This window comes from Asterias amurensis, chromosome 9, assembly GCF_032118995.1.
Source record: "Asterias amurensis chromosome 9, ASM3211899v1".
Taxonomy (NCBI): Eukaryota; Metazoa; Echinodermata; class Asteroidea; order Forcipulatida; family Asteriidae; genus Asterias; species Asterias amurensis.
In genome coordinates, this window is record NC_092656.1 from 18384818 (window position 1) to 18397823 (window position 13006).

A 13006-nucleotide genomic window follows, 5' to 3' on the forward strand; every position below is an offset into this window, starting at 1 on the left:
GCATTCTAACTTGTACAACGTGGCAGATATTCAACAATAGAGGGCGCTATGTAACTCTTCTGTAAACTCCTCTTTCTTATTTTGCAGAGTGGGACGAAGTTAAAGAAAAGCGAAGTGCTTGAATTGGTCAAGAGTTTTACCTTGGATTGGAAGAGTGCCTATATAGTAAGTTCTTATTTAAGACTTTATTAATTTATTGAATCACATCAAACACAAATTGAAAATTAACCATGGTTTATTCAAAACTAGACCCGGCAGGATTTCAATGACCCAAATTAAGAATTAGGATATTATTTGTTCTTTTTTTAAAGCCATTGGATTGGACCCTTTCGGTTCAGAAAAACAAATAAAAGTTCACAGATTTACAAATAACTTACAGGGTTTACAGAAGACAATGGTGTAAGACTTCTCTTGAAATATTATTCCATGAAATGCTTTACTTTTGAGAAAACAGCAAAACAATATAAATTCTCGTTAACGAGAATTACGGATTTGTTTTAAACATATGTCATGACACGGCGAAACGCGCGGAAACAAGGGTGGATTTTTCCGTTGTTTTCTCCCGACTCCGATGACCACTTGAGCCTAAATTTTCACAGGTTTGTTATTTGATATAAAAGTTGTGGTACACAAAGTGTGGGCCTTGGACAACACTGTTTACCGAAAGGGTCCAATGGCTTTAAAGTGGCTGTTATTAATATTTTGCAATGTCGTATAGCAGAGCTGGGTATAAGCATAGAGTAAGGACAGAGAGGTATAAGCATGGTATAAAAGCGTACTAATTCTACTAGAAGTTCTACCGAAACTATGCACGGGGAGCCTTGTTTTATAGTTTCTAGAAGTATAGTCAGCGGTAAGCAAAACATTTTTTTCTCTCACAGAAATAATAAAAGGGACACCCTTTCACACTGGAAATTAAAAGTTTATGACTTGTATATGTATGATGTAGCTGTACTGTACAGGGCCCAACCTGGGCTAAGTAGGGCCAAGTTGTCATTTTTGTTACTTTGTTTCTCAAAATGTCTTACTCTTAGTTTTACTTAGTTAATATGGTTTTCTTTAAGAAGATGCCTCCCAAGAAGAAGCGGTGTCCTCCCCACCCAATAAACCTGGCATTGGAAAACATCACCTACACTCGCAGCTACCAACAGATGAACTTTCTAAAATGGACATGTTTTGTACCTTTTTAGACCTACTCGTGTCGGTGTGGCTCAAGCTGGACAAAGAGTGTGCAGGAGATATTATCTCTTTTAACCTCGTATTTTGTAACTCCAGAATCTTGCAGGATTGCATCACTGCTTGCTGTTGTGTCGAGAACTGTACAAAAGATTTCATTAACTAACTAATAAAACAGAGTTTTGTACCTTTGCAGCTATGCAAAGAAGAGTATTCTTTGAAGCCTACTGCTGTAGACAAGTGACACCACAGATACAAGTTACAATAATTGTAATGCTTCTGGCGAGGGTTACAATTATTGTGACTAGTGAGATGCATCTTTACTAATCTTACAGTGTATGTATCTCCAGGGACAAAATGAGATGAGAGTGACGCTCCAAACAGGACTCCAAATAATCAATGTTATAAATACAAGTGAGTTTTGTTTTTTATCTTTCTTCAGGTTCACTTGGAATGAAGTTACGTTGGGGAATCTGTTCAGCAGGGAAGATCTGCAATGATTTTGTGTCAGCTCTGAGTTCACTGCCTTCTGAAGACCATACGGTGGTGGCAATTGCTTCAAGATCAAAAGAGAAGGCTGAGACATTTGCAGAAGAACACAAGATTCCTGTGTCATATGAGGGTTATGAAGCCTTGGCTCAAGATGCTAATGTTGGTAGGTTATTGGATCTATTATGAAAACCTCAGCATTTAAAGGTACTATTGTGAGTAGGTTGTTGGGTCAAAGGTCAAAGACACACCGGTTTGCTGCCTACTGTAGCATGAGGGTCATGAAGCCTTTGGGCAAGATACTTATGTTGGTTGGTTATTGGATCAGTTATGAACACCTCAGCATTTAAAGGTACTATTGTGGGTAGTTTGTTGGGTCAAAGACACACCGGCTTGCTGCCTACTGTAGCATGCGGGTCATGAAGCCTTGGGGCAAGATACTTATGTTGGTTGGTTATTGGATCAGTTATGAACACCTCAGCATTTAAAGGTACTATTGTGGGTAGGTTGTTGGGTCAAAGACACACCGGCTTGCTGCCTACTGTAGCATGAGGGTCATGAAGCCTTGGGGCAAGATGCTAATGTTGGTAAGTTATTGGATCAGTTATGAAAACCTCAGCATTTAAAGGTACTATTGTGGGTAGGTTGTTGGGTCAAAGACACACCGACTTACTGCCTACTGTAGCTTGAGGGTCATGAAGCCTCTGCAAGAGGTACATAGGTTTTTGAATAGACACCTGATTGGTGTAGAACAAGGATTGTGAAACCTCAGTGAGAGGTGCTAATGTGGTGGGTAGGTAGTTAAATCACTGATTGCTGTAGCATGAGGGCTATATAAGAAGCCTCAACAAGAGATACATGTACTAATGTGGTTAGGCTGTTGGGTCAAACTGCTTTCTGTAGCATGAGGGTCATGATGAAGCCTCAGCAAGAGGTATCAATGTGGTGAGGTTTTTTAATCAGAGATGCCTTTAGCAAGAGGTACTAAATACAATTTTTAATTTATGTGTTCACTTCTTGTTCAGATATTGTGTACATTGGTTCATTGAATCATACCCATCTGCCTTTATGCAAACTATTCCTGAGCCATAACAAGAATGTGCTGTGTGAGAAACCACTTGGGCTCAATCCAAGAGAAGTTCAAGAAATGATAAGTCTCGCTAAAGAAAAGGATGTCTTCTTCATGGAGGTGAGTGGAAAACTAATTTCTATCAAGACACTGCTCGCCTGGTACTTCACGGAGGCAACGAAGGCGATCGCCTCCATGCCCCCTGGTCATTGCCTTGGTGCCCTTAAAATGTTCCAGCAGAAACTTTCAATTTTCTCATGGGGCGCCCTTTACCAAGGAGAAAATGCCTAGGTGCCCTTGCCCTTTCAAAAACAAAGCATACAGGCCTGCACTACCTAACTCTCTCTTAACAAAGTCATCCCTTCTTATTTCACAGTCTTTTTGTTTTTATCTTTAAGGGCTGGTGGACTCGTTTCTTTCCTGTAAGTGTGAAGTTGCGAGAGATTCTAGCTGAGGGTCGCATTGGTGAAGTCAAAACTATTAATGCATCCTTTGGATTTCCTTGTTCTGGGGTTGAGAGGCTTCTTAATAAGGGTATGTTTCTTAAGACTCGCTTGCTTTATTTTAAAATGAAGTTTGAACGGGTGTGGATACACACAAACCAATCTGGAGATAGCTTCAAAAAAGTAAAAGAAATATTTGTAGTCCTTGGATTCAAAATGAACACAAGTTGAGTTTAATAATTTAAGATCTTACCATTTTGAGATCTCGACCTTACATCAGCTGAACGGCCTTGAAAACTCCAAAGTTGGTGGGTAGCAAATCCACACACTTTACCCAAAATAAAGTCTCTAATATTATTTGGGTAATTCACATCATTATAATCATTAGTAGTGGTCGCAACCGAGATTCCATTCATAGCGTCACGCCAGAGGTGTTAATCCCTCATCATGTCACTTGGAAGGTCCTCGACATGATCACGTTGATAATTCACAGTTTGACTAATATTTAGACAAGTATTTTATTTTCCCCCTGTATACCTGCAGAGGGTGGTGGAGGTGCTTTGTTAGACCTCGGTGTTTATTGCGTTCAGATGGCCATCATGGTATGCGGGGGTCAAGAACCAACTTCCTACTCTACCAAAGGCTTCCTCCTAAACTCAGGTAAACTTCTTCGTCTTAAAGTTGTGTTTTTGTGTGTTATTAGAAGTAAAATAAAAAGTGAACTTTTGTTCTTCTTCATTTGTAAATGTTCACCACGTGATGGTTTCATTCAGAAAACCTCATGGCAACTGAAACTGTTAATTAGAGTATAACTTGAGAAAATAGAATCAGCTATTGCAAAAACTGCTTACCAACCAAAGCGACCGATGGTATAAATGCAACAAACAGTTAAATGTCCTGACATTTAGACCCTAGCAAAGTCTTTCTTGAGGGCTACACAAAATTATAAAAATAAATGATTTAGAATAAAACTTATTCATTCTATTATTTGTATGATTCAGGTGTTGATGACACATCGGTTACTGTTATTACATTTCCAAACAACGCAATTGCAACACTGACATGTAGCCTTTCAGCTCAACTTCAAAATAATCTGGAGATAAGAGGGACTAAAGGTCATATCAAGGTCAGTGTAGGTCAAAGGTTACATTACTATAGCATGAGATGACCCAAGGCAGACAGATGGATAGACAGACAGACAAATAGACAGACAGACAGACATACAGACCAATTTAGGCTCAGAACAGTGGAACAAAGGAATTGTAAACTTTAATAACAAAGTTTTAAAAAACAGTTGCTTCTTGAGATTTCCCTTTTAGTAGTGATTATCTTTGATAACTACTTCCTTGTTGTTCTCTGAGACACAAATATCACAAAGCTGAACGGAAGTGAGGTTTCCGCTCAAATGCAGTGTGCAGATGCTTTTGTTTTACGTAACTTCACCTGGTTGGTTGAAGAAGGGTGCCCTGCCCATTTGCAACAAGGTCTCAAAAAACAAGGTCACAAAAAGACCCAACTAGACAGGATTTGAAAAGCTCACTCTACATTACAAAGGTGGTGCCACAATGGCTGTGGGTGACCATTGAAGCAAGTGATAAGATGATTCCGGTTATTTCATTCAGTCTTCACCACTTTTTCCAATGCTTTCTTTGCAGGTTCCTGCGCCATTCTGGTCCCCAACAAAACTTGAAGTTTCACTCCAAGAGTGTACAGGTACCTCGTCCAATGTGGAGCAAAGAACTGAGATTATCGAGTATCCACTTCCTAAAAGTGACAAGAAGTTCAACTTTGTGAATAGTGTTGGGCTCCGATACGAAGCTGAATGTGTACGTCAGTGCCTGATGAAAGGTAAGCCTTAAGCACGAGCAACTTCTGAATCAATTTATTTTGTGTTGATGCGATACTTTGAAACCCCTATAAATATTTTCTTATTTAGCGAATGCAATAAGTTAACTTGATAATAATCCAACAAAACTCATGATGGACAATCATTGCTTTATTATCATTATTATTATTATTAAAAACAAGGTGACATTAGATGGATTGCTATGACGTCATTGACCGCCATCTTAGAAACAAACAAACAAACAAACAAACAATCGGAAAGTGCACGCGTCCGCACTGGGCACGACTCTTAGCCAATGACAGTCTTTCACACAGGCACATTTAATCAACGATAGCGGCTAATGCAAGGGGTCTATTGCTGATGAACTCCCTCATGTTGATACAAGTCAGAACTAAGCAGCTACTTTGGTGATAAGAGCAAAGTTGAATAGTCTACAGTCAGACATGGATCCAACTACAACCAAATCTGTTTCAAGACACTTCATGCAAGTAAAGGTTTTCTGTTTTACCAACAGGTCACAAAGAATGTCCGATCATCAGTCACAAGGAGAGTCTCTTAGTGGCTGAGATTCTTACTAAAGCTCGTCATGATCTTGGATATCATCTAGCTGAGGATAAGGAGTAAAAATTGTTACCACGTAATAAACAATTTCAGTTTCAAACTTTATTCTGAGACACATGGTTCTCTGATGAAAAATGGCTGTAATTCTTAAATGTGTTTACAGTTACAAACTTTTTGGACAAAAATTTAAAAGTTTGATACTCAATTGAATTTGATAAAATTCTTAACATATTCAATAATTATAAAGACACTAACTAGAAAATGTTACAGAGAGGTATATTGGTTAATACACACTCTTGTGTAATAAACCGGGTCAGAATTTGTGTTTTGAGCTAGATACAACAACCCTTTAAAGGGAGTTTACACTGTTTTTCATTACTATAAAAAATAATGACCTTAAAAACTTACTTGGTAAAGATCACTGGAGGCCATCTGTTATAAAGCTATGTCAGAAATGACACTCTTTTAAGTTGGTTTTTGGGGTTGAACAAAGAATTGACTAGAGTGGGATTCGAACAAACGACCTCCGGATTAACGTGCCGGCGCTCTACCAACTGAGCTACGTGCCGGCGCTCTACCAACTGAGCTATCTAGGCTAGATAGCTCAGTTGGTAGAGCACCGGTACGTTAAGCCGGAGGTCGTTGGTTCGAATCCCACTCTAGTCAATTCTTTGTTCAACCCCAAAAATCATTTACAAATTTACCCAGTCAGTTTCCCTTGTGGTTTATTTTGATACTCTTTTAAGTTCTGCATCTTTAGAAAAAGAGGTTGTTCACAAAAAGAATTGAATCTGAGAAAGGCATCGGCAACGTGGAATTGTCAATAATTTACTTTCCAACACATCAATACAAGAAGCTATCCATCCAATGCTACACCAATAATAAATGGTTTCAAATCCTAATTAATAAATAAAATCAATTAAATTTCTGATTTATTTCATAGAGAAACCAATTATAAACTTTGGGTGGCCCGGGTCACCAAACCCTACTATATAAAAGAGTTGGTAACAATGCTGAAATCTCAAGATCACCTTTATAACGTTATCCCCGACCTTTGTAGCTTTGCCTTTGTTAAGATAGCCTTGTAATACACTGGTCATCAACTCATCAAATCAAAGTATACATTCTTCAAGAACAACGAAAGTTAACACAGTGTAGACAAACAGGCATATGAGTGGATCATTTCACTTGGTAAAACTGGTTTCTATCTCCACTAATCATTGTCTACACTCAGTGTGTGAGACTATCATTGGACTCTGCGCAGAATATGTTATGATAGACTAACATTGGACTCTGCGCAAATATTTTGTGATGAATTTACACCAAGTGTGAATTCATTGTATTATGCAAAGAAATATTGCCTCATTATATTATTGATAAAAAATATTCTTAGAGTGAAAATATATTTCAAGAATTAGCTTAAAGCTTGAAAGTCTTTCTTTTTTTCTGAATTTATATATATATACTTGAAAATTTCATAATCAAATACAGTTTTATATTTTGTTACAATATACAACTCGAGCCTATGAGTAGAATAAATCAAAGCACTGAAACTATAACAATATTGTGCGTTGTCAAACTTAATGGTGTGTAAATGATCAACGATGTAGGAATACAAGATGCATAGAGAATATTGATTCAAATAATACATAATAATAAATAATAATAACCCGTTTTTATATAGTGCTTTTCACACCCGGGGGCATCCCAAAGCGCTTCACATTATTACCCCTGGTCACTGGGCCTTAAATCACTCCTTAAACCATCTCAGCTCCCTGGTGGGGAGTATACAGCCTTGTGCAACATTAATATGCGCTACTCGGCTAAATCAACCACAAGAACCATCTCTGCCCTCGCAGGTACCCATTTACCCCTGGGTGGAGAGAAGCAATTATAGTTAAGTGTCTTGCTCAGGGACACAAGTTTCACGACCGGGATTCGAACCCACACTCTGCTGAACAGAAGCACCAGAGCTTGAGTTCGGTGTTCTTATCCACTCGGCCACGACACCCCTGTCTGGGTTTATTACTGATTAACCCGCAGTTTCACCCTTTGAAAAACATCATATGCCATCACATTGGGGTACAGTTTGCATTACACATGATAAGAAATTAATCTGGAATGTACTTTCAAACATTCAAAGTGTTCCTGACTGTCCAGAGGGTCCACAAAAGCTGAAAACAATTAGTGCATTTCTGCTTTCTGGCTTTTTTATTTAAAAAAAAAGAAATTAGCTATTTTATTCTGTGAATGGACCAGAGGGAACTCACTATAACGAATTACTTGTTACATTTTCATCTCCTTCTAAGTAATATCCCATTTGATGACGTAAAGTTTCCACCATCTCAGCCATGAATAAGCTGTCTGCATGGCTTACTATAGGACATTCTTTCAAACCTGTCAATCAAAAAAGTTAAAATAGAAATGTTGAGTTTAAACAGTTGGCTGTTATAACTTAGAAGTATCACTCCAACTCTCACTCCACAAAATTACAGGCCAAGTACATTTGAAATCCAAAGTAGTTATACATATTTTTAGTCCCTTTGAAAAAGTCAGTAAGAGAAAATACTAATCCGGAAAACTATTATTTTTGTACACCATTCCGACAGCCTATTTATTTTCTGCTTTAAAGGCAGTGGACACTATTGGTAATTACTCAAAATAATTATTAGCATAAAACCTTACTTGGTAACAAGTAATGGGGAGAGGTTGGTAGTATAAAACATTGTGAGAAACGGCTCCCTCTGAAGTGGAGTAGTTTTCGAGAAAGAAGTAATTTTCCACGAATTTGATTTCGAGACCTCAAGTTTAGAACTTGAGGTCTCAAAATCAACCATCTAAACGCACACAGCTTCGTGTGACATGGGGGTTTTTCTTTCATTATTGTCTCGCAAGTTCGATGACCGATTGAGCTCAAATTTTCACAGGTTTGTTATTTCATGCATATGTTGACATGCACCAAATGAGAAGACTGGTCTTTGACAATTACTAATAGTGTCCACTGTCTTTAAAGCTAAAATTAATCAGCCCCTCCTTAAGAAACACTATGCTTACCTTTTATAATGCACTGCCTAACTGCCTCGGCCTCGTACCTCATACCCACAGCATTGGGATAGTTTTGATGATAAGAACTCTTCATCAATGGAAACTCTAATATTTCAGTCTTTTCATTGATGTCAAAAACTGTACTGCCTTCCTCTGCTACGTAAGTTGATATTTCTAGTTTGGTCGGACACCAGAAGGGATTTTTAATCTGAGAATAGGAAGAAACAAAAAAATAGGTTATGTCCTTGACGTTTCGACCCTAGCAGTGTCTTTACTCAAGTGTTCAAAAATGTTCATTTGTTTGTCTTGATGTGTCGTGGCTGAGTGGTCCAGCGCAACGGACTCAGTCTCTGATTGCCAGAGTGTGGGTTCGTTCGAAACAGTGAGACCTTTCCAGCTCTTTTCAGAGCCAACACCCCTCAACAAGAGATTGCATGCACGGTTGTACCCTCAAGTTTACTAAATAGTTTTACTTCTTAAATTTCTGCTTGATTGTCACATGTTATAATTGAGTCTTGTGAAAGTAGATGGTTAAATGAAAAGACACAGACTTACCTTAATATGCCCTTTTAATCCTTGTATATTGAGCTCATTGGGTAGTTTGGTATCCATACTAACACTGAGCGTTGCAATGCCTTTATTAGGAAACTGCAGTGTCATAACACACATTTCATCAACACCTACGTGTGTGGAGAGTTCACAACAAAAATTATTAATAACTTGAAACATAGTTTACCATCAAAACTTCTTGGATGAAAATGAAACAATAGATGTTTTAATAAATCTCTGTGAGATGATCTCCATAGGCAACTAAGCCGGTCCATTTCTGTGATTTTAACACCAAGTTTGTGACATAGCAATCAGTAAAGAAAATAATGTTTTGGTTTCTTCATTTAAACTGAGCTAATTTTACCTGTTTTGCCGAGGGTTCCTGTGGCTGAGTAAGAAACGGGCCTCTCACCAAAGATCATTAATGCAAGATTCAATGGGTACACACCCATGTCCATAACGGCCCCGCCTCCACACTCTGAAAATAAGCAAATATAAAGCAGTCAAAGTTTGAAATGGAGTGATTACATCATTCTCTACTCTGTGAATCCTTTATTTCTGAAAAAAGCCAAGCAATGTAATGTGATGTAAATAAATGTATTGTGCAATATGAATAAATTCAAAAGTTTACAAATAATTTTGTTTAATAAGCACACTAGACTTCAAGATCAATAACCTGGTTTAAGCCTCACTAGATCTTCAAGTAAATGTTGTCTATCTTAAAGACCTGCTTGAACGAAAATGTCAAGTCGCGAACTTTGCTAATTCCACTTAAAGTTTTTTCGATGAATAAGAAAATCGGGTCATATGATTATAAACAGGTTTCAATTGTGTAAAAAAACAATCATTTTGTATGCCCTTGTCCAGAGTTTTTCTGCGAGATTTGCGAAAAGCCCCGTTACGTAATCATTCTCAAAACGTCATAAGTAGATAAAGCCGCTTTGTTGCAGCGTGGATGTATAACAAAGCAATCTCCCACAAATGACGTCAGCAGCTTTGTCCTTTAACGCCCGCTCTCAACGGCAGAAGTGTTTTTAGTTTTTCAAAAAACCTTTAGGTAGGAGCCTGATTTTTTACTCGATAATTACGAAAAGTTCAAAAGTGTACACATATCAAAATTACATTAAAATGGTGAACAAGTTCAATATAAACAAGTAAAAATACAACTTATGTTGAAAACATTCCGCTCAGGTAGCTGTTTCAGAAAGTTGTAGGAGTTTTAGCTATGGTCTCACCTTTTCTACATATTCGATCCTTGGTGCTCATAGCAAATCCCATGGTGCATTGCATGAACTTAACTTGACCTATGACATCATCGGCAATGGTGTCACGGAGTGAAGCTGCTGCTGGGAAGAAACGACTCCACCATCCCTAATCAAGAAATAGAATCAAATATAACTTGGTTTCAGCAGTTATCAAGTATGGGCCTGAATATGTATGTCGGCCTAATAACCAGTCGTTGATTTCACCAAACTCTTCCTAACTTAGGATTAATCTTAGGACTTGGGACGGGTTCAGTTCCGCATCCAGATACGTAGGACGCATTGAACCCATCCTAAGTTAGGAGGGGTTACTCGTCCTAACTTGAAATAGGATTAATCCTAGCGTTTCATGAAATCGACTGCAGGGCACTAATGTAAAGCGCATTGAGATGGTTATTGTGACATGCATTTTAAAAGAATTTTGTTACTATTTTTATATCATGAGTATCCTATTTTTTTACATTTTAGGCCACAGTAACAGTAACAGTGGTTAGGCAAGGGAAGGGGTCTAGAGTTTCGATGAGCAGGGGGTCTGACCCTCTCCCTACCCCTGTCTGGTTACACCACTGTACAGTAAGGGGAGTCAATGCCAAGACGGCACACATAATAAACTCCCTGGCAAGATAAAGCATATTCTGGAAAAACCCAAAATAAGAGCATTATTTGCCTCCATATTTACCTCCATAAAGAACACATTGTTGTCCTTTGCAAGTTGAATAATTTGCCTGGATTGGTTTTTGTTGAGACCCAGTGGTTTCTCACACAGGACGTTTTTATGATGAGTGAGAAAAAGCTTACACAATGGCAGATGGGCCTGGTTCAATACAGCAATGTAAACAATATCTGGTAATAAAGACGGGGGAAAAAATTACTGTTAATGTTTTCAATATAAATTCAATACAATATTAAACATCTCTACAATTTTTTTTTTATCAATTTGGACAAAATTATCCAATGACACTTACCAATATTTGGGTCTTCAGCAACATCTGTAAACTTCTCATACACTGCATCAATATGAAACTTCTTAGCAAGTTCTTGAGCCGTCTCTGGTGTCCATGTCTCGGCTATGGCTACTACGCTATGGTCTTCAGGAGGTAGAGTACTCAATCCAACCAAGAAGTCATTAGCAATCAGTCCAGAGCCACAGATTCCCCAACGAAGCTTCATCGTAAACCAGTGTCTAAGAATCAAAATAAAGAGATTCAATCTTGAGCCTGGATGCAAAGTGGTGGAGGGAGGGGGAGTCTTGCATTGGGCTGACGGTGGTGAGGGCTAGGTGGGGAGGGCTATAGTGCTATGGGGGTAGTCACTAGTCATTTTATTGCAATAAAAACAAGACTTATATGCCACATAAACAGCTGCACATAAAGTGCCCCCTTCTATGACATGACCTCGCTCCATTCTAAGCCAACGAGCCATGGACGCCCACACACTTAAAGCAACGCCCCTTCCCCCACCCCGACCCCAGTGATATACGCCACACTTCGCCATACCAATCCATAGCACTTCGTTTGGCGTATATGCACAACAGAATAAATGGAGAATTTCATTATGGAAAACATACACTTAAATTTGCGTTAATATGCGGGTGGAATGTGTTCATTTGACTATACCAGACCATAAAGAAAACCTTAGTATGTGTGAACATTCAACCACGTTCACACAAACTAAATTCAAACTTTAACTGTCAATGAGTACGAAGTTTACTTTGAACACCACGTACGCTATGGACACTTCATACCTTTTAGATCATTTGCACCTTCTTTTACAAGACAATTCGTACCTGTCTGACTCAAACTCTTGAGGGAATAATGCCTTGTTTCGAGAGGGCTGTGCCGCCAAAGTCACACCATTTCCGCAGTCATACACACCGCGCCATGTTGTCTCCAGCGAGTTGTTGTTGATAAACCCACGACCGGAACGACCTTTAGGTCCAAGACCCGCCACTTCTCGAGTGCTCTATTTTCACACAGGGGTGTAAGATAAGAGGGGAAAACGCGAAAAACAATTACGCCTATAGACTAACAAAATCCTTTATTGCCATTAAAGAAATCTGGGAAAAAAATTACATTATATATAAAAAGCTCTGACTCTGAGTCTATTATTCTCTTTCAAACAACTCAAATGCAAAAGGGTATAGAATAGGCCTATCTTTCATTAATAAAATTTAATGATACCTGCAAAAATACATCTGATAAGCAACATGTTATTATGCTTAGCTACTTTTATTGGGCCGGGCTCCATTTTCATAGAGCTGCTTAAATAAGCAGCAATATAACAATAGTTTGCTTGGAGGGTTACCAGCAAAAATCTTTTCACATGCATCGTATTTGCCTGGTTTCCTGCTATTTGGTTAGCAGAAAACTATTACCAAAACTTTGTTGGCTACCACATTCCATAAAGCTTTTTAGTGCTTACATACATAAATAAACAGTAATACAGAACAAAACAAAATTCTTGGAGGTTAGGCTACAAGTCTAAATAAAGTTTCACGACGTATTATTGCTTCATAAAAATTAACAAAACTTGTGTGCTTGGCATGCAAACGAACACTGTTTATAAT

At 38.3% G+C, this 13006-nt stretch overlaps 2 protein-coding genes and 1 non-coding gene across 4 annotated transcripts; 2 read left to right on the forward strand and 1 right to left on the reverse strand.

Moving 5' to 3' along the window:
- Window positions 1-43: 43 nt before the first annotated feature.
- Window positions 44-7806, forward strand: LOC139942172 (trans-1,2-dihydrobenzene-1,2-diol dehydrogenase-like). The gene is made up of 8 exons (XM_071938921.1): window positions 44-165; window positions 1619-1831; window positions 2691-2854; window positions 3133-3268; window positions 3721-3837; window positions 4179-4303; window positions 4833-5025; window positions 5538-7806. The coding sequence occupies exons 2-8, from the start codon at window positions 1630-1632 to the stop codon at window positions 5645-5647; spliced, it is 1047 nt and encodes a 348-aa protein (XP_071795022.1). The 5' UTR covers window positions 44-165; window positions 1619-1629; the 3' UTR covers window positions 5648-7806.
- Trnan-guu (transfer RNA asparagine (anticodon GUU)) lies at window positions 6178-6250 on the forward strand. Its single transcript has one exon. It is a non-coding gene; the product is annotated as a tRNA-Asn (tRNA).
- Window positions 7807-7843: 37 nt separating the features above from the next.
- Window positions 7844-12521, reverse strand: LOC139942171 (trans-1,2-dihydrobenzene-1,2-diol dehydrogenase-like). 2 transcript variants are annotated; one of them, XM_071938918.1, is made up of 8 exons: window positions 12227-12521; window positions 11406-11623; window positions 11120-11283; window positions 10414-10549; window positions 9543-9656; window positions 9185-9309; window positions 8639-8837; window positions 7844-7981 (listed from the first exon to the last, which is right to left on the reverse strand). In XM_071938918.1, exons 2-8 carry the CDS (start codon window positions 11608-11610, stop codon window positions 7854-7856), a joined length of 1071 nt encoding a protein of 356 aa, XP_071795019.1. In that variant the 5' UTR covers window positions 11611-11623; window positions 12227-12521; the 3' UTR covers window positions 7844-7853. The 2 variants fall into 2 exon arrangements, with proteins under 2 accessions (XP_071795019.1, XP_071795021.1); XM_071938920.1 differs by having other exon boundaries at window positions 12185-12521.
- Window positions 12522-13006: the final 485 nt, after the last annotated feature.

Coding starts and splice junctions, on each gene's coding strand:
- LOC139942171 (XM_071938918.1), bottom strand. CDS start 11,610: ATGAAGCTTCGTTGGGGAATCTGTGGCTCTGGACTGATTGCTAATGAC. Junction 11,284..11,405: donor TGCTGAAGACCCAAATATTG/GTAAGTGTCATT, acceptor CTTTATTACCAG/ATATTGTTTACATTGCTGTA. Junction 9,310..9,542: donor AGGAACCCTCGGCAAAACAG/GTAAAATTAGCT, acceptor CCACACACGTAG/GTGTTGATGAAATGTGTGTT.
- LOC139942172 (XM_071938921.1), top strand. CDS start 1,630: ATGAAGTTACGTTGGGGAATCTGTTCAGCAGGGAAGATCTGCAATGAT. Junction 3,838..4,178: donor AGGCTTCCTCCTAAACTCAG/GTAAACTTCTTC, acceptor TGTATGATTCAG/GTGTTGATGACACATCGGTT. Junction 5,026..5,537: donor ACGTCAGTGCCTGATGAAAG/GTAAGCCTTAAG, acceptor TTTTACCAACAG/GTCACAAAGAATGTCCGATC.